Raw genomic sequence first — 19648 nt, 5'->3', positions numbered from 1 at the left:
TTATAAAACAAAACAAAACAGGACAATTTTCAGAATTGCTGTTATTTCTTTTTTCAAAGACCTATAAGTATTAATGTATTGATGTGAAAATTGCCATAGAGCTACTGAACTTGCTTTTCTGTTTGTCCTAATGGCATCCTTCTGCTAGTAATCATTGGAAGCAGTTAGAATTGCTTGGTTCTGTTATCTTTTCAGAGTCAAAGGCCAGACGGCAATCTTTGAAGAAATGATAGAAGATGAGGAAGGACTTGTGGATGATAGAGCACCTACCACTACCCGGGGCCTGTGGGCAACAAGTGAGACAGAGCGATCAATGAAAGCAATATTGTCATTTGCAAGATCACATAGGTTCGATGTCGAATATGTAGATGAAGGAAGTGTTTCAATGGATCTTTTCGAGGCATGGAAGAAGGAATATAAGGTAGAGTTATTATAATACAGAAAATAAAAAAATATTAAACTGACACTTGGAGTTAATATTCGTAAACTTTTGCTTAATTGTGTGTTTCATCCTATTATTAGCTGGGTCTTCACAACTTGTTTTTAAATATATGCCTTTTCTTTTTAAAAAAAATTTATTTTTTTGTGCATTGGTGTGAAGATATCAGATTCTGTGGGACTGGAGTTAGAGATAGTTGTGAGCTGTCATGTGGTCCAAGAATTGAACCCTGGTCCTCTGAAAGAACAGCCATTTCTGCAGCCCCCTTTAACAACTGTTTTATGAAACTAACTTAAGGCTTTATTTCATTTTTGCATGGGGAATAACAACCAAATATATCAGATTTGAATTTTGGGGAGGAGAGCAGATACTTTTCAAGCTGGAAATCTGGAAACCATTGCAATGGATGCAGCATAAGTTGTCTTTAGTTTTATACTTCACTGACTCCTTTGTACTGTAACTATATATGAGATGTGCTTCTAAGATTTTTTATTATTAAAATAAGTTTTCTTACTAAATTTGTTATCTTTGATTTTTGCATATGATATAGGTATGGGGAAACAGTATTTTTAAATTATAATGTTACATTTTCCATATGTTACTATTTTTTTATGTTATTATTTCAAGACAAAATTTTAAAAATTGTGTCAAATAAGATATAATGTCTAAAATGCCAGTTCATACTTTTGATAAATTGAAGAATAATACTATTATAAAGTTGAAATCATTCGTTCATCATATTTGCTGTTATAAATGAAAAGCACATGAACACAGTTCATTACAGCATACCATGGAGGATGACATTGTTCTTACAGTGCCCTGTCATTCTTGTATTGTTTTCTGTAGCCTAATCTTGCCATACGCTCTGTCTTAGATGAGTGCTTATCATGCTGCTCTAAATCTTTGTACATTTTTACTTTATAAATGAAAAATGAATGAGCAACCGCTAGATACCATCAACTAGTATTTACTTCAAAATGCTACTGAATAAATTATCAAAATATTTATAGTGATTGATAACATTTTTATAAATTGTGGAAAAGTATAGTATTTTTCTAATAAAAATGGATTTAGTAGTAATTGATAGTAATTAATAATGAATAATAATATTCATTATTAATTATATTGCGGGGAGCTACGGGCTGTGTTCCTGCGGCCCCAGCTCCCGGCCGCCTGGCTAGTTTATGCCCCGAAATAATTACACGGAAACTGTATTCTTTTAAACACTGCCTGGCCCATTAGTTCCAGCCTCTTATTGGCTAGCTCTTACATATTGATCTAACCCATTTCTAATAATCTGTGTAACCCACGAGGTGTCTTACCAGGGAAGATCTTAACCTGCAGCTGCGTCGGGTGGGAGAATTATGGCGACTCGCTGACTCCGCTTCTTTCTCCCAGCATTCTATTCTGTCTACTCTGCCTACCTAATTTTCTGTCCTATTAAATGGCTAAGGCAGTTTCTTTATTTAACCAATGAAATCAACACAAAACAGAAGATTCCCACATCAGTAATTGCCTATTTAGCCTTAAAGGAGAAAGTATAAGGAAATAATGATACTATTAAGACTTTCTAAGGAATATAAATATAAAAATATTTTAAGACAAAAACAGTGATCACATAATTCTGGTATCGGTTTATGTCGAGCTTTGTCTCACCATGAAATCTTCAGGTGTTCTTCCTGAGAACTGCAACAGCAGCAGCATCCAACAAGATTATTTTCTCATATGTCCTCATCCCAAATTAGCCTAAGGAATTACCTTTCCTTGAACATTTAATGAAAAAATGTAGGCCTCATTAAAGCATTTTGCTCATCCTAAATTAGCCTAAGGAATTACCTTTCCTTGAACATTTAATGAAAAAATGTAGGCCTCATTACAGCATTTTGCTCAAGGTACATCGTAGTGATTTTGAACAATTTTAATTCTGTGTCTTTATCTTTCCACTTCAGTTACTTCATGAATACTGGATGACCCTGAGAAATCGTGTGTCAGCTGTTGATGAACTTGCAATGGCTACAGAGCGGCTAAGAGTTCGCCATCCCAAGGAACCAAAGCCAAACCCACCTGTCCATCACATCATTGAACCACACGAGGTAGTTAAGAGTAGGATCACAAAAAACACAGTAAAATCCATTTGCACAGGAGACATAGAGTCAAAGCATGATAACATCTGGAGATAATTGTTGCTATAAGTATGAGCCACATAAAACTGTTTTTATAGGTCAGAAATGAGCAGTTTCATTCGTATGTGATATGTGCTTAGTGTGACCACTGTGGGGGTTTGTTTGCAGATTAATATGTTTTGAATACTTTCTATGCATCAAATCCAATATATTCTTGGTCACTTAAAAGTTTTTTTTTTTTTTTCATTTTTTATTTGTGTAGCCATGGCTGTCTAGGAACTCACTCTGTAGGCCAGACTGGCCTTAAACTCAGAGATCCTCCTACCTCTACCTCCCAAGTGTGGGATTAAAGGTGTGTACCACCACTGCCTGGTTTAGAGATGGAAAAAGGATGGCTCATCTGTTAAAGGCTAGACTCACAACCAAAAATAGAAATATTTTACGTAGCCTCAGTTTTGCCAGAATCTGGAAAGCATGTTTCTCAAAAGAAACTAGAAGCTTATATTTTGCAGGTTCTTCCTCTTACTAATAGAAGGTATTTACTCTGATAATCCCTGTTTGTGTCAGGATTCAGTCAGAACTCCACCACTCTTTTCTAGTCCATTACAAAAATACTTACTTCTTTTGTAATTTATTTTTATTCCCTATGGTGGTTTAATACTTCAAACTGATTTCTTTCTGTGAAGCATTTAGATTGCAGTTTTGAAAAAGTTTAAGATAATTTATAATGTTTTATGCTCTCATAAGTATGAATTCTCGGTAATGTTTTTCTTCTAATGTGTGTTTTAGGCTAAATTTACAGCACTACAAACAAAAAGAATAATGAGGAAAATCCCCCTCCTTTAATTCCCTTTTCTTTCTGATGTATTGTAGAAGGGGAAGAAAAGTCAGGGTTATTCTTCCTGGATTTCATAAAATCAATTTTAACAAACAGTGCATCATGTCATTATTTTCTTTCCATACATGTATTATTGAGATGTGACACATAAATAGAATTCAGATAGATTTTTATCCAATTTTCCTATATATCACTATGCTTCCATTTAAAAGAACTTCATGGAATTCTGTCTTCTGTAAAACAAAGGCATCCTTTCAAAGTGTTTTCAGTAGTAATCTTATAAAATTGAATTTTAATCTGTAGATGAATTTTTATAGGACAGGACATGAATTTTCATTATTCAGAAGCATTATGCATGTTCAATATAGTTGAACCCTATTTTGAGAGAGAATAAAAGATTTTGTTTGTTTATTTCTAGGTTGAACAGAACCGTATAAAACTGATAAATGATAAAGCGGTTGCCACATCACAGCTCCAGAAAAAACTTGGACAGCTTCTTTACCTGACGAATTTGGAGAAGGTGTTGCTTTTCTTAAATGTTGTTTTCCCATACTGTATTTCAAGAACCACTTGAGTGATAGTTTCCATGTAAAGTATCAATCCTAAACAGATGTTTAGCTTGTGTTAAATGAGTCAAGACTAGTTTTGTCTACAATGACTCTACAGGCCCTCTGCCTTTGCCCCTTCCCCTGACTATCCTCCTACCAGACAAGGTCATGAGCTGTTGTGTCTCCAGGAGCATCTTATCCATGTCAATCGAATCAGCCCATCCCAGAAAGTACCCAGATGACCTGTAGAATTGTGAGGAATACATATGGTGAATTACTTTAAGCCATCATGTTGTAGATATTTGTTTTATGTGATCCAAAACTGTACCGAAGGTGTAACACCAAATCGGGTGTTACACAAAACAGATCAAAATTAAGATGAAATAATTTATTCAACTCTTTTAAATGCCATTATAAACTAATTTTGATGCCTTTACTGTTACTAAGTTTAAGTACAGAATTTGTTTTATTTTTGTATTACTACTTAGAAAAAGGGTTTTGTTGTGCTTTGATTTTATTGTTTGACTATTCAGTTAGTGAATCCAGAAAGAAAATTTTTAGGGATCTTCTATTCAGTTCACTATTATGTTGTCCTCGGCTTTAAAGCTTGTCCATCTTACTGACTTTCTGAAACTTGAAAATTTTATGAGAATTTTAAGGAGGTGTTTAAAATCTATTATAGTTTGATAGAATGTTAGGCACAGAAGTCTCAAATCAATTCTATATCTGCCTTTCAATTATTTGCTTAGTGATTCATGAAGGGATGCTGAGAAGCAGCAATCTTAATACAAAACTGTGCTAAGTAACAGCCTCTTCCCACACCTGTCCTTGTGCTACTTAACATTAGAGTGTACACTTCTACATATGCATTATGATTGCACACTTCTGCATACGCATTATAGTACACACTTCTATGTGTACATATGCTTTAGAATACACACGTATACATAACGCATTATAATACATACTTATACATGTACATTAGAGGTACACACTTCTACATAGGCATTATAATACATACTTATACATGTACATTAGAAGTACACACTTCTACATAGGCATTATAATACATACTTATACATGTACATTAGAAGTACACACTTTTACATAGGCATTATAATACATACTTATACATGTACATTAGAAGTACACACTTCTACATAGGCATTATATTACACACTTCTACATGTGCACTATAAGTGCACACTTGTACCGTGACATTTAAGGAGCTTTATTTAAGAAGAGAAATAGATGGTTTCTTGTAATCCGAGCTCCATCAGAATACCTTGAACTTTTTCATTCACCTGCATTTCTTTCCCGAGTTTAAAGTTGTGTTTCACCATACCAGTTATTAATTCATAATTCTTTATGATAAAATGTAGTCTGAGAATAAAATTTTGAAGGTTTACATATTTATATTTTGATTTTAATTTTGCTCTCCATTGTAATCACAAATATAGTACATACTTTAAATTATGTTAAAAAATGGTTTCCTTTCTTTGTGTTCTAAATAAATTTTAGAAATAATAGTATTAGGTAATACATAAGTAATTTGGATTTGGTCATCTCACTAGTTCAGGTTGAAATTACCAGCACATCCTTACACAAGTAGATTTCAAAGCATTCATCAAGTTCTAAATATAAAAACATAGCTAACATGTTTTGGGATTCTTCTTTTTTTCCATAGTCTCAAGACAAAACATCAGGAGGTATTAATCCAGAGCCTTGTCCAATCTGTGCTCGACAGCTGGGAAAACAGGTAAAATTATATTAAGCATCACATGAATTACTAAAACACCTTACAATTCGTAAGGTTTCTGTTCCACATCTAGTCAGCCTTTCTCTGTCTCATGCCCATGCACACACACATGTGCCTTCTCATAACTGTGATGAGGAGTATTTAGTTCTCATCTTAGTGGTGGGGCCAGGACTTAGTTGACATGCTTAAGGCTACAAATACTTCAGCCATCTTTTTCCTAAGTGAAAACTTAACCCTAGAACAATCTTATCTTTTTCATTAAAGATTCATAGTTGTGAAGGTTTTTCCCAGACAGGACAATGTTTCCAAGTAACTTAATTTTGCCACATTAACATATTTGGTAGTTAAATAAAGTATAATGTAACACAAATGTTGTGGGAGCTGCGGGCCGCTTCCCTGCTGCCCCAGCTCCCGGCTGCCTGGCTAGCTTATGCCCCGAAATAACAACACACAAACTGTATTCTTTTAAACACTGCTTGGCCCATTATATCTAGCCTCTTCTCGGCTAACTCTCGCACCTGGACTAGCCCATTTCTAATAATGTGTGTAGCACCCCAAGGTGCGCTTACCAGGAAGATTCTAGCCTACGTCCATCCTGGGTCGGAGCTTCATTGCGTCTGCCTCAGAGAGGAGAGCTATCGAGTCTGAGCTCACTTCCTCTTCCTCCCAGCATTCTGTTCTGTTTACTCCACCCACCTATGTTATAACCTATCAAATGTGCCGAGGCAGTTTCTTTGTTAGCCAATGACCTTCCTCCATCACACAAGTTTAGTGGAAAAGGTAATACATAGTAATGCATACTGGTACAGCTCTTAACAATAGTAAGATCTCAGATCAATCCCAGCTTTAAATTACAGATAGCTTCTCTAAGCAAAACTTACATGTGGTTTTGGTTATGGTTTTTTGTTTGGGTTTTGTGAAGTGGTTTGAAGGAATTAAGCACAGTCACTTGTGCATGTTCGTATAAAAATGCCTGCATGTTGTTCAGTGATAGTGAGTGTGCCTAGCATACAGACGGCCCTGGGTTCAAGCATTCGTGCCAAAAGAATCAGAAAGGTAGAATTGGATCAGGTCAGAATAGTGTCTTTTTTAAATTTTAGCTTTAGTGAAATTCATTTGTCTCTGAAATTGTATTTTGTCTTATTACAATTTTTAAGAGTTTTTTCATATATATTATTTTATTCAGTTCTAGTATTACCAAGGTTTCCTAAACTTAAAATTGAATTACAAAAATAGTGATGAAACTCTAGCCCCACGCTGGAAGGACTCTGTATCCTGCATCCCTGCTGATACTGTTAGCGATGTTACCATTTGTTCTTAGCCAATTGAGTGACTATTCTACTGCTCACGTGACTCTGATTTCTTCCTGTTATCAAATACGGTGGACCTGTCTTGCTCTGTACTTTATCAGTTGAATTTCTTCTTTTTTTTTATACCATATTTTATTTTTGTATTGTGCTTATTGAGCTATACATTTTGTTCCACTCTCCTCCTTCCTCCTCTCTCCCCTTCTACCTTCTTCCTTGACCCCCATGCTCCCAATTTACTCAAGAAGTCTTGTCTTTTTCTCCTTCCTATGTAGATTCATGTATGTCTCTCTTATTGTCCTCTTTGTTGTCTTGTTTCTCTGGGTTTGTGGCCTGCAAGCTGGTTTTTCTTTCAGTATGTCTAAGAGCCACTTATGAGTGAATGCATATTATATTTGTCTTTCTGCATCTGGGTTACCTCACTCAATATGGTTTGTTCTAGATCCATTTGCCTGCAAATTTCGAGATGTCATTATTTTTTTATCACTTTGTAGTACTCCATTGTGTAAATGTACCACATTTTCTTTATCCATTCTTTGGTTGAGGGGCACTGAGGTTATTTCCATGTTCTGGCTATTGCGAATAATGCTGCTATGAATGTAGTTGAGCACATGCTCTTGTGGTATGATTGAGCATCTTTTGGGTATATACTTAACAACGGTATTTCTGGGTCTTGAGGTAGATTGTTTCTTAATTTTCTGAGAAACTGTCATACTGATTTCCAAAGCGGCTATACAGGTTTGCACTCCCACCATCAATGGAGGAGCATTCCTCTTCCTCCACATCCTCTCCAGCATAAGCTGTCATCAGTGCTTTTGATCCTGACCATCCGGACAGGTGTAAGATGGAATCTCAGAGATGAGTTGAATTTCTGTGAGTCCCAGAGGTCTTGTTCGTCGTATAAGCATTCTACATGTCCAGTGTCACTTGAAGTCCACAGTGTACTGAAGAGTGCTGCAGTGTGAAGTAAACCTGTGTGAGACTGGTCTGAGATTGAGGATTCTGCTTTAATCTGAGAGCATAGATGAGACTAGGGAACAATAGGAAAAGTGTTACCCATCTGAAACAAAATGAACTTCTTTCTCAGGAACTATTTTAAAACCTCGCTGTCTATCCTAGTTTGCTCTGTCCCTAGTCTGAATTGTTTACCAAAGAGACAAGAATCTCCTTTCAACATACTGTCTGACCCTTTCAATTCAAATACAGACATGTCCAGATGTTGGAAAAACCAACACAGCTGAGAGCCTAGGACCCCACTGCCGCAAAGCAGTGAGGATCCCACAAAAGTCCCATCTGTGTCTCAAAACAAATCTGAAGTATAACTCATCTCATTTTCTATATATGTCAACAACTGAAACTGTAAATAAATTGAGTAGCGGTGAGTGTATTATCTTCCAATTATTGTTGCTCTCAGTTCTTCATTATCTATTGTTGGAGTGCTAAAGGGGTAAATCTATAATGCTTTTTCTAAATCTGAAATGAGAGCACTAGCTTTTTATAGTGATGACTGACTAAGGTAAGTGAAGCTGAGAATTATGAAAATGTATTTTGCTTAGATTAAAATAATCTGAAAGCATATTTTACGTGAAATACTTGGGAATTACAGTTGTAAGTCATCTCCCCATTTCTCTGTTTGTGGATAGAAAGGCCTCATCAGCCACCTTCTCACAAGACGTGTCATGTCTGTTTTCTTCTCAGTGGGCAGTGCTGACCTGTGGACACTGCTTCTGTAACGAGTGCACATCCATTATAATTGAACAGTACAGTGTGGGGTCTCATCGAAGCTCCATCAAGTGTGCTATCTGCCGCCAGACCACATCACACAAAGACGTCTCCTATGTCTTCACCTCAGAGAAAGCAAACCAAGAGGATGATATCCCTGTGAAGGTAAAGTAGGTCAGGAACACGCAATCAGAGCAGTGCCACAGCGGTTAGTGTCTGGCAGTGTAAAGCATTAAAGAATGCTGGCACAATGAGTGTAGAAACACTGTTCCCCGTGAAAACCGCCTGGAGGTTGTGGGACAGCGCTCAGCACACTAACCAACATGTCTGCAGTCATGCCCGCTAAGAGCTAAAGAATGCACTTCTCTGTCATTTATGTGATTTCTCTTCACTACAGTCAGTTTCAGACTGGGAATATTCCTAAATGCTAGTGTGTGTGTGTTTTTTGACCCAAATATATAGTTTTTGTTAAAAGTATTAAAAAAAAAAAAAAGCTCCTTATTTAGTCCAAACTAAAAGAAAGTAAATGGGTTTCCAACATTAGTTGATTATCATAAGAATGACACTGTATGCTTTAAAAACACTGTGGACTGACATTTCAGAATATAGCTAAACTTGAATTTATAGTCCTAACTTTTCCATGTGTTATTCAGAATCTTTTTTTTTCTTTTTTTTTTATTGAGAAAAGGAGAAAAAAAAAAACAAGTTTCCACCTCCTCCCAGCCTCCCATTTCCTTCCCCCTCCTCCCACCATTCTCCCCCTCCTCCTACCCTTCTCCCCCTCTCCCCACTCCTTTCCCCCTCCCTCTCCAGTCCAAAGAGCAGTCAGGGTTTTCTGCCCTGTGGTAAGTCCTAGGTAGGGTCACGGAGTCTACAATAGGTGAATCTAAAGAAGCTAAGTAAGAAGGGGAACCCAAGGAAAAACATATAGTTATCCTCTTGGCTAAGGGAAGTAGACAAAATTGCCGGGGAGAAAATTGGGATCTTGGGGGTGGGGTGGGATGGGGGTAAGGGGAGATGGGGAGAGAAAAGTTAGAAAGGAAGGAGAGGGGGCTTTGGGGAAACAGGAGGATTGGGATAAAGAAAGGTTGGACAGGGGAGCACGGAACCATAATTCTTAGTTAAGGGAGCCACTTTAGGTTTGGCAAGAGACCTGACCCTAGAGGGGCTCCCAGGTGCCCAAGCCGAGGTCCCCAGTTAGTTCCTTGGGCAGCTGAGGATAGGGAACCTGTTATTCAGAATCTTAAAAAATTCCTAATTCAGTGTACAAACAGGATCCACTGAACTTTCTGCCCAGAGTGTACTCATTTGTTAAAAAGCACTTATTAGGTATTTTTGCTACTTATTTTTCTTACATGTGGTTTTTAAACTTTTCGTTCTAATAGATTTAGTCAAAAAGCAAATCAGTATTTAAACATAATAGGCATTGGAGGCCTGCTGAAGAGAGTAACATTAGTAGGGCTAATGCTTAAGCGGGATGTCAACTCCTCATTAATTCCTTCTTTGGATTTTTGACACTTATCTTTTAGGAATGTGTTTTCTGAGAAGAATTCAAGGCAAGTTAAAAATTACTGACAGAATTAGGCGTTTGAGGGCTGGAGAGATGGCTCAGTGGTTAAGAGCACTGACTGCTCTTCCAGAGGTCCTGAGTTCAATTCCCGGCAACCTCATGATGGCTCACAGCCATCTGTAATGAGATCTGGCGTCCTCTTCTGGTGTGCAGTTATACATGGAAGGAATGCTGTCTACATAATAAATAAATAAATCTTTAACATTTTTAGAAAAGGAATTAGGTGTTTGGTAGAGTGTTCTTCCTCTTAGAAACCTACGGTTCAATTAAAGAATAAAGGTAGCTGCTTTTTCCCCCTCACGTATTTGAGTAAACTTCGAGGTGTCAATCTCATTACTCTCTAGTGTGTCCAGGTAACCAGAGTTGGCACAGATTGTCATTCATTCTTTCCATGCATACTTATTAGATACCTCCTTTGCCTCAGGCCATGTTCTAGGCCTTGCAGATACAGTGCACAGTCAACAGGTGGTTACTGTTCTCGTGAATTTTACAGCTTGGTGGTGGGGCTATGGAGGAGGAATTTAAGGTATAGTAAAAAGGATAGACATTAAACAAATAGTTTTTATAATTATGATAAATACTACAAAATAAAAGCCAATCTCGACTTTTCTGAAGGAAGGATTATTAAGCAGACAGGATCTAAATGATGAGGGGGATTGGCCAACATGGGAAGATGATAGAACTGGTCTGTTGAGAGGAGGTTCCCAGACAGAAAAAGAACACCTGGCCTCTGAAAAGACCAAGCTAGAAATGACTCAGGCGGAAGTGAGTGGCTGAAAAGCAGTGGGCAAAACTGAAAATACAATGGAAGGGCAGGTGGGGTAGGTGCTCAGGCTTCAGAGCTTTTTAAGATCTTTCTTGCTACAGTCTAGGAAATCAGTTAGCAGGGATAGAAAAGAATAAAGGTTGGAAAGATTTAGATGAATTTAAGAGGCTGCAGTAGTTGTCTACTTTAGGAACTTTAGATTGATGGCGGGAGAGATGGGAAGAGATGGATATATTCCAGGGACACTCAGTACAACACAGTGTTGGAGGTATAGCGTGGGAGATCCTCCAGACTCTGATCTGAAAAATCAAGTAGGTACCATTGCTGCTATAGAGGAGAAATTTGAAAGGGAGTACATTTAAATATTTAATTGGTATTTTGAATGCAGAGCTAGAGATATGAAATTCAGTCACTAGTATAAATGATCTTTGAAGCCACAGACTAAATAAGACAACCTAGGAAAGAAATACTGAGGTTGCCTTCAGGTTGAACACAAATTTATAACTTCTAAGTGGTGGTTAAAGGGACAGTGAAAGCTGAACAAGGAGGCTGAGAAGGAACTAAAGACATGGCAGCCTGGGAGAACACATGTCAGCCAAGGCCACTGGGTCAGTTCTTCAGTAGTGCTTTTCCAGGTGTGTCAGGGAGAGAGGACAGATGAACTGCGTGTGATGTAAACTGGAGAGGCTAGTAGAGATGACTTCAGAAGGAACTCCTTCAGTGCAGTGCATGCCAAGGAAAAGCAGAGTAAGAAAGCAAGGACTGTACAGGAAATATACAAATACAGAGTGAAAATGACCAGCCGTTTATAAACTTAGAAATAGAAAACCAAGAATTGTAACCAGACCCAAGTGTAGAAAGTCAGTTCTTTGATGTTCAAGATAAATGATTTTTAAGCATATTTGAGATACAGTAAAAGGGATACACAGAAGTCAGCAAGACAACTCAGCTGGTAAAGGCACTTGGTACCAAGCATAACAAGCTCAGTACTATGCTGAGACCCACATGGTGGAAGGAAAGAACAAATTCCCCAAGTTGTCCTCTGACCATGTACACTGGGGCATGCATGTGTGTGTGTAAACACCCACAAAACAAAAATAACAGGACAGACTGAAGACAGAGAAAAGAAAGCTAATTTGTAATACTGGACTCTTGTAAAGATAGAGTAGATAAGAGTATTCATTTATAAAAAAGTAGAGATCTCATTGAATTCAAATGCCTACAGGGTGGGCTATCGAGCAAACAAACTGTAAGGCTGTATGATAATAATCTGGGAGAGTGTAAATGAGGTAAAGAAGACTAATGGTAAAAGAGGTGAGACTTGTAATGTCTAGATCTGAGGTATATAGCAAGTGTAAATTAGATGCTCAAGTCTTTAACAAATCATTTAGTAAATGATAACAAAGAACAGAATTAGAGGATAACTGAGTTTCCTGAGGATCATGAGAATGAAAACTTATTTGTGTTAGAGACTAAAGATGCTTAAATGCAGAACACAGAAAAGTAAGCATTTTCTATTTAAAAGGGCTCAAAGGATAGCGAGGCTCTAATAACAGTCAAAAAGAACAGTATTTCTATGAATCTGAAAAACATGTATGTGTGTTTCTGATGATGATGATGATGATGATGATGATGATGATGATGATGATGGTGATGATGATCTTAAAGAACTTGTTCTGCCAGTTAAACATGAAGAGTGTAAGGCGGTAACTGGAAGGGTGAATACACAGGCGTGAATTGCAGTGCAGCTTGGGAAGCATAAGTGAGAAGAGGGTCTTCTTGACCTAAGGATCATCTAGTCTGTCTCTGAATCCTTTGAATGAATCCTTTGTGTTTTTAAAGCATGTGTCAAGAAGCTGTAAAATGAAGTAACTGGAGCAACCCAGTGGCCAGCCCTGGGGCTTTGGTGGTCACTGTCTAATCGCTACTGCTACTCCTGGAACTAGAACTGTTGTCCTTCCAGTCCCTCCTGCTCTCTCCATGCTCCTGTGTTTCTCTCCCCTTCTCCTAAAGATACTTGTTTTCTCTTCCTTTTCTTCTTTCAGCTGCAGGTATGCCAACAGCAACAAATGGCATTCGGGGGGGGGGGGGGGGGCTGAGAGGACATTACACAGGGAACACATTAATCATAGCACCAGGAACCAGCATGAGGTAGAAATGCTGTCCTGCTTTGTTCAAGGAGGTTTAGGAAGAGGTTGGTGTAGCTGCCAGTAAACTGCACAGCTGTGGCACTGAGTCACTGAATCCATCAGACCCAAACACCTGTTCGTGTATGGCAGCTTTCCTACACCCAGGACAGTTACATTTGCTGCCCTGTGGAAAGGGATGTCAGTGTTGAAATACTACTACATACTCTTGCTGCTGCTTGTCTTTCATGAGTATTGGTAAACACATGAATTAAACTCTTATTTAGAAAATAAAAGATTAGAGAATTTAGTAAAAATAGTTTCATCCTACCATTGACACGAATATGCTTGCATTTCTTTTTTCATTAAACATAACTAAATATTTTACATATTATATAAACCAATCTCATTCCTCTTCCACTTTCTCACTATTTCTTACCACATTTGTGCTTGCTTTTCTCCTTTTTCTGTCACAATTTGGTTCTGTCACTTTTGCCTTCTGTTACTTGTCACCTTTGTCCCATTTATACCCTACTGTCTGTCACTTGCTCTTTCAAACATCTGCATAATGTGTTTTTAAGGGTGCCTGACTCTCTTACTTGGTTCATATGACTTCTAGACCTGGAGGGTCTTGTCTTTTGTGTTACTGTCAAGTTTTTGGTACTTAAACATTATAAATAAGTTAGTTTCTATAACCTTAATATCTAAGTATTCATAATAAAACTTTATACATAGCAGACAGTATGACAACATACACAGTGCTTAATCATATAACTTGAGATCTTTTAAAAGATTCAGAGAATGCAAAAATAAATCGTCTTTGGCATTTTGTTTCTAATGATGTTTTCAGGAAATTAGAGATTTAACTGTATCCGGAATCCTGTGGGTTAACCATAGAAATAAGATATTGAGATTACCAGTATCCTTTTGATGCGCGCACTTAAATAAAACTGTATCATCCATAGCAACAGTATGACAGTATTCCCGAATGACCTTGGAACCTTCTGGGCATTTCACAAAGTAAACAAAATTCCCCTTGCAAGTCCCAACAACTGCAGGGCATTTTGGATGTGGTGAAGTCGGCCTTCTGGCAGAACATATCCCCACGTGGCGTATTCCCCGTGTCCTTTGTTTGGCTAGGTTTCATGCAAAGCACTTCTGCTCGTGCAAACCCAGCCTCTATACTGAACAGGAGTCTTAGTTCATAAGTTTCTATTCAGTGCAGAATGTTACACATACCTATAACCATAGCAAAACAATGCCCGCCCCAGCCACACACTTGAACTGTTACTTCATCATCTTAGATTTTGAATATCTCATGATTACCCAGTGTGCTTTTAATAATAGACTTTTCAGGCCCTATCTTGATGAGATAGGATATGATATAGGATTTTTGGTTTTAACAAGTACACCTACTAACCCCTGAGATGTCTGTGGAACTTTAGAGAGAAAATACTGCATTTACATTCTAATTTCAAGACAGTCAATACAGTAATAAGATATATAGAATTCTAGTGGGTTTTTTGCTGGTTTATTTTTGCTTTTCCAGTTATCAAACGTTTTCTAGTTCATACTTTCCAAAATGTAATTAAACATCTGTGTAGAAAAAAACTAATTATAAAATTCTGAGTGAGTTTAAAACAAGATCTATACATAATTGTATTATATATACATCTGAATATCCCTATATGAGCTACCAAATACGTTATACATCAGTGTTAACTGATAAAACGAAAATGGCATTGGTGTTTTGTTAGGATGAGCATAAATCAATATAATTCTAATTGTCAAAAGAGAAAAGAAAGTTTCTATTCAGTGGCTCAGTTAACAGTTATAGTTCTGAATTGTTAGTCAGTCATCCTAAAAAGTCAGCCATGTCATACATACAATATAGTGAACACACAATAGAGACACTGAAGACATAGAATGTAAATTACCTTTATTTAATTAGCTCTTTGAAAAACATAGTCCTTTTTGGACCATTAACTCCACTAGAATGAGTTGAGACATGATTCTCTTCGGTATCCCAATCATCTAGCATAATACTGGCATTCAGTAGGCACTCAGTATATGTCTAAATGGATGGTTATCAAATATTCCTTTGACCCAAATATTATTTTTAACTTTTTTATTGATAGTAACTTGTATCTGAAATAATTCTGCAGATTGTTTTTAAAATACTGAAAAATACTTTGGAGACCTAATGTTTATCTAAGATTCCTCACAACTGGAGAAAGTATCTCTTGTGCTTTGTAAAGTAACACAAGTGAATGTGTGGGGGGAGGGCCTACTTGTTCATCCTGGCCACCCAGCTAGCTTAGCCCTGAAATAACCACACAGAAATTGTATTAATTAAATCACTGTTTGGCCCATTAGCTCTAACTTCTTACTGGCTAACGCTTACATCTTAATTTAACCCATTTCTGTTAATCTGTATATCACCACGAGGTTGTGGCCTACCAGCAAAGTCTCAGCACTTCTTTCTCCAGCGACGGGTCCATGGCATCTCCTGACTGCTTTCTTCCTCCCAGAATTCAGTTCTGTCTTCGCCTACCTAAGTTCTGCCCTATTAGGCCGAGGCAATTTCTTTATTCATTAACCAATACAGACAACACACGGAGGGGATTCCCACATTATGAGTGAAGAACCCAGCACTGGTTCCTTGTATGTGCTTGAGAAGTATTTCTGCCTTGTGAAGTCAGACAAGCTTCAAAACTGGACCATGTCATAGATGGTGCAGCAGCATGGGGTTCTACCTTAGTGAACGGGTGTGAATGGAAACAGCATGGCAGGTTGGCACTAGGAAGGAGCTGGCCTTATTCCACATGGAAGAGTACAGAATGGAAGTCAGAAAATACCAAAATAGTAACTGGCCTTCTACTGAATACTTGCAGGAGCCTTTGAACATTCCTGTAAAAGTTACAAACCTCTAAGGAAACCTATAGAAAAATCTGTTGCATTTGTAGACCTGGCTAGACTCAAAATCTGTCACCGGCATTGGTGGCGCACACCTTTAATCCCAGCACTCTGGAGGCAGAGGCAGGCAGATCTCTGAGTTCAAGGCCAGCCTGGTCTACAAGAGCTAGTTCCAGGACAGCCAAGGCTGCTACACAGAAAAACCCTGTCTCGGGGAAGGAAAAAAAAACTAAAAACCTGTTACCACCTAATACCCTTCCAATTGTTCATATTACTTTTTCTTTATTAGGAAGCAGAGTAATTTGCCATCTTTAGGATGAGTGAATATATCATCTTTGAAATATGTTTCTCAGAGGAAATATTTTTTAAAAATGCAGTCTTACAACATTTAATTCTCATGGTATATGTGTAAGTTTTAAAAAGTTACTCCAAGTAATGACTACAAGAATAAAATATTACTGTGCTGTTTCAGATGTGTCTGTCCCACACCTAGCATAGATGGACTTATCTTCTGTAGCAAGTATCCATGGGCAGTAAGAAGCACTGTAGGTTCAGTGACCTGTAGCAGGGGCATAGTGATCCCATCCAAGGCAGCTAGCTCACTGTGGCAAACGAACACCTGATAATATCACTGGAGTAATAGACCGTCCACTTCTTCGCCTAAAACTCAATTATAGTTGATAAAAATGATTCTTTATAGGTTTAGTAGAAATATTTAATTAAAAGGGGGGAAATATGTAACTTTGATATCACACAATGAAAACTGGTATTTAGCTCCATTCTCTTTTTATTCTATTACTGTGAATGGTTTCTGATTTTAGTCTAGGGTTAGCCCGTATGCCTTCCAATACATGTAAATTTTTCCTTGAGTACTAACAGTGGTCAGAATCCACTGGCTCTTCTTTCTAAAATATGAGAAATTAGTGCAGCTGTTCCTCTATCCTTCCTCCTCCCTCCTTTTTAGTATGTTTAATTTTTAGTGTATGACTCTATATCATAATATTTATGGTAGCCATACTTTATTATGTAATTATAAACACATCTATATCCTGAAAAAAATTCAGTAGCATGTACAGTATTATAATATAATTTTTTTACCATATAATCAAGTAGAATTATTGAAGTTATACAGCAAAGAATATCTTCCTAGTCGTCTGTAACTGAGCTTTGTGCTTCAAATAAGTTTTTTTAGTTCTTTAGTTGGATGGTTGGTTGGTTTTCGTTTTGTTGTTTGTTTTTTGGTTTTTTTTTAAATATGTGTTTATTATGTATACAATATTCTGTCTGTGTATATGCCTGCAAACCAGAAGAGGGCACCAGACCTCATTACAGATGGTTGTGAGCCACCATGTGGTTGCTGGGAATTGAACTCAGGACCTTTGGAAGAGCAGTCAGTGCTCTTAACCTCTGAGCCATCTCTCCAGCCCCCTGTTTTTTGGTTTTTAAAGAGAGGGTTTCTCTGTGTAGTTTTGGCTGTCCCTGAACTCACTCTGTAGACCAGTCTGGCTTGAACTCACGGAGATCCGCCTACCTCTCCCCCCTGAGTGCTGGGATTAAAGGCATGCACCACCACTGCCCAAGCGCTTCTTTTAGTTTTTATTAAGATATATTAAGTGGATAATGGGTTTAGTTGTAACATTAATTATAGGAGTATGTAATGTATTTTGATAACAGTCAACCCTAATTCCCTCTAGTCCTGCTCCTGTCATCCCCTCCAAAGGATTTTCTAAGCACCCAAATCTATTTTTCCCTGATTATCTTCCTTTATTTCTAAAGAAACTTGACTTAATTTATCCATAAAATCCTCATTAAAGTCCTTCATTCTCGCTGGGCAGTGGTGGCACACGCATTTAATCCCAGTACTTGTAGCCAGAGACAGGCGTGTCTCAGTGAGTTTGAGGACAGTCTGGTCTACAATGAGAGTTCTAGGACAGCCAGGTCTGTTACACAGAAAAACCCAATCTTGAAAAACAAACAAACAAATATCCTTCATTCTTTATGTTAGACAGCTTCAAAATAATTTGCCAAAAAATAAAAATGACCACTTTTAGAGTTCTCAGTCTTATCATGAATTCATTTTTCCTGTACTCCAGAGTGATGAGTAGTATTTCCTTTGCTACAGAACTTGACTGGATATGTTTCATGTATACTACAGTGTCATTTCTTTTGCATACATAGAATATACATTAATGTATAATAGATAGGGAATCTCTGAAAATGTGGATTATTATGTAGGTATTCTAAACACAAATGTCCTTTCTTCTGTTAACAATTAGACCAGGTTGGTTTTCTCTGCTTTTCTGCAGTACTTTAACCTGTAATTCTACAAGTGAGACTAATAGAACTATTGGAATCCCCAGAACAAAAGAATGAATAGAACACACACACACACACACACACACACACACACACACACACACACACAGGAGGCTGAGTACAAAGTGACATAATAGGCACTATGCTCCCTGTTTGTTTAGCATCGTAGATTGGTATGCCTTGCTTCCAACTGTGACTCCCTACATTATTTACTTTTATTAGAAGTTACTAAAAATACAAAGCAATGATATTTTTCTGTTAGAATAATTTTATTTATTCAAATCAAGTCAAGTAGTCTATTGCTTCTGCAACAGAGAGATCTTGAATATCTCTTACTTCCTTGTCTCTCTTTTAATAAGTGATCTCAGCAGATAGGAACAGATGTGAAGGAATAAGAGTTAAACCATGACGTGTCTTTCTGTCTCCTGCATAAAGATTTTTACTATGCTCACACTCTCTTCTCCACGGAAGACATTATCCCAGAATTGCATTAATATAGCAGTTTTATTCTAGATGGGCAAGGATATCAAAATATCTAAGCCAGATACTCCATGTTTGCTTTATTATTATATTTTTTAGCCCACTAAACATATGGCAGGAGACACTGCTCTTTCTATCCTTTCAGCACAGTGAAAATGTTTAACTTAGAATTTAAATTCTCTGAGTTTTGCAGCAAGAACACATGGCTGCTCTGTTTTAAAGTGATTAAAATAAGTTAGTTACGCCTATTAGAATAAGAATCCGCCTGGCACTTCTGATTTTTCTGTTATGCTATTGCATGACATTGAGGCCAGATTTCATAAGAAATACCTTTTGTTAGCCTTTGGTGCTGATATATTTCTGCTGTTAATTTTTTAAGTGCTGACTTCCTATCCAAAAATTGAGTTTGTTCTATATTATACTTAAGAGAAAGGTTTGAGTTAATTTCTTTATTTATTTTATTTATATTTGCCTGCTGATCTCTTGAGTGGAGAATCAGTAGAAACAACAGCGATGAACAGAGTGACAAAACTTTGCCTCTCGTCCCATTTCATTGAAACATTATTCTTTCACAGTAGTCAAGATGTAGAATCCATGACTGGATTAAGAAAATATGGTATCCAGTGCTTGGGACATGGCTAGCTCAGTGATCACAGTGCATATCACACATGAGGACCGTGGCTTAGATCCCCAGAACACACATATATGCCAGGTAGGCATGGCAGGTTGCCTCTAATT

General features: G+C 37.4%; 1 protein-coding gene across 5 annotated transcripts in view; it reads left to right on the top strand.

Moving 5' to 3' along the window:
* Nucleotides 1-19648, top strand: part of Shprh (SNF2 histone linker PHD RING helicase) — a 72928-nt gene that overhangs the window by 40300 nt on the left and 12980 nt on the right. For all 5 annotated transcript variants that reach the window (XM_075948975.1, XM_075948967.1, XM_075949004.1 and 2 more), the window contains 5 exons: nucleotides 196-421; nucleotides 2389-2532; nucleotides 3819-3920; nucleotides 5636-5707; nucleotides 8713-8901. In XM_075948975.1, the coding sequence (XP_075805090.1) occupies nucleotides 196-421; nucleotides 2389-2532; nucleotides 3819-3920; nucleotides 5636-5707; nucleotides 8713-8901 (733 nt within the window). The remainder of the gene's footprint in view (nucleotides 1-195; nucleotides 422-2388; nucleotides 2533-3818; nucleotides 3921-5635; nucleotides 5708-8712; nucleotides 8902-19648) is intronic.

This window comes from Microtus pennsylvanicus, chromosome 1, assembly GCF_037038515.1.
Source record: "Microtus pennsylvanicus isolate mMicPen1 chromosome 1, mMicPen1.hap1, whole genome shotgun sequence".
NCBI classification, from domain to species: Eukaryota; Metazoa; Chordata; class Mammalia; order Rodentia; family Cricetidae; genus Microtus; species Microtus pennsylvanicus.
Note: the sequence above shows the minus strand (reverse complement) of the source record. Positions and strands in the feature narration are given on the sequence as shown.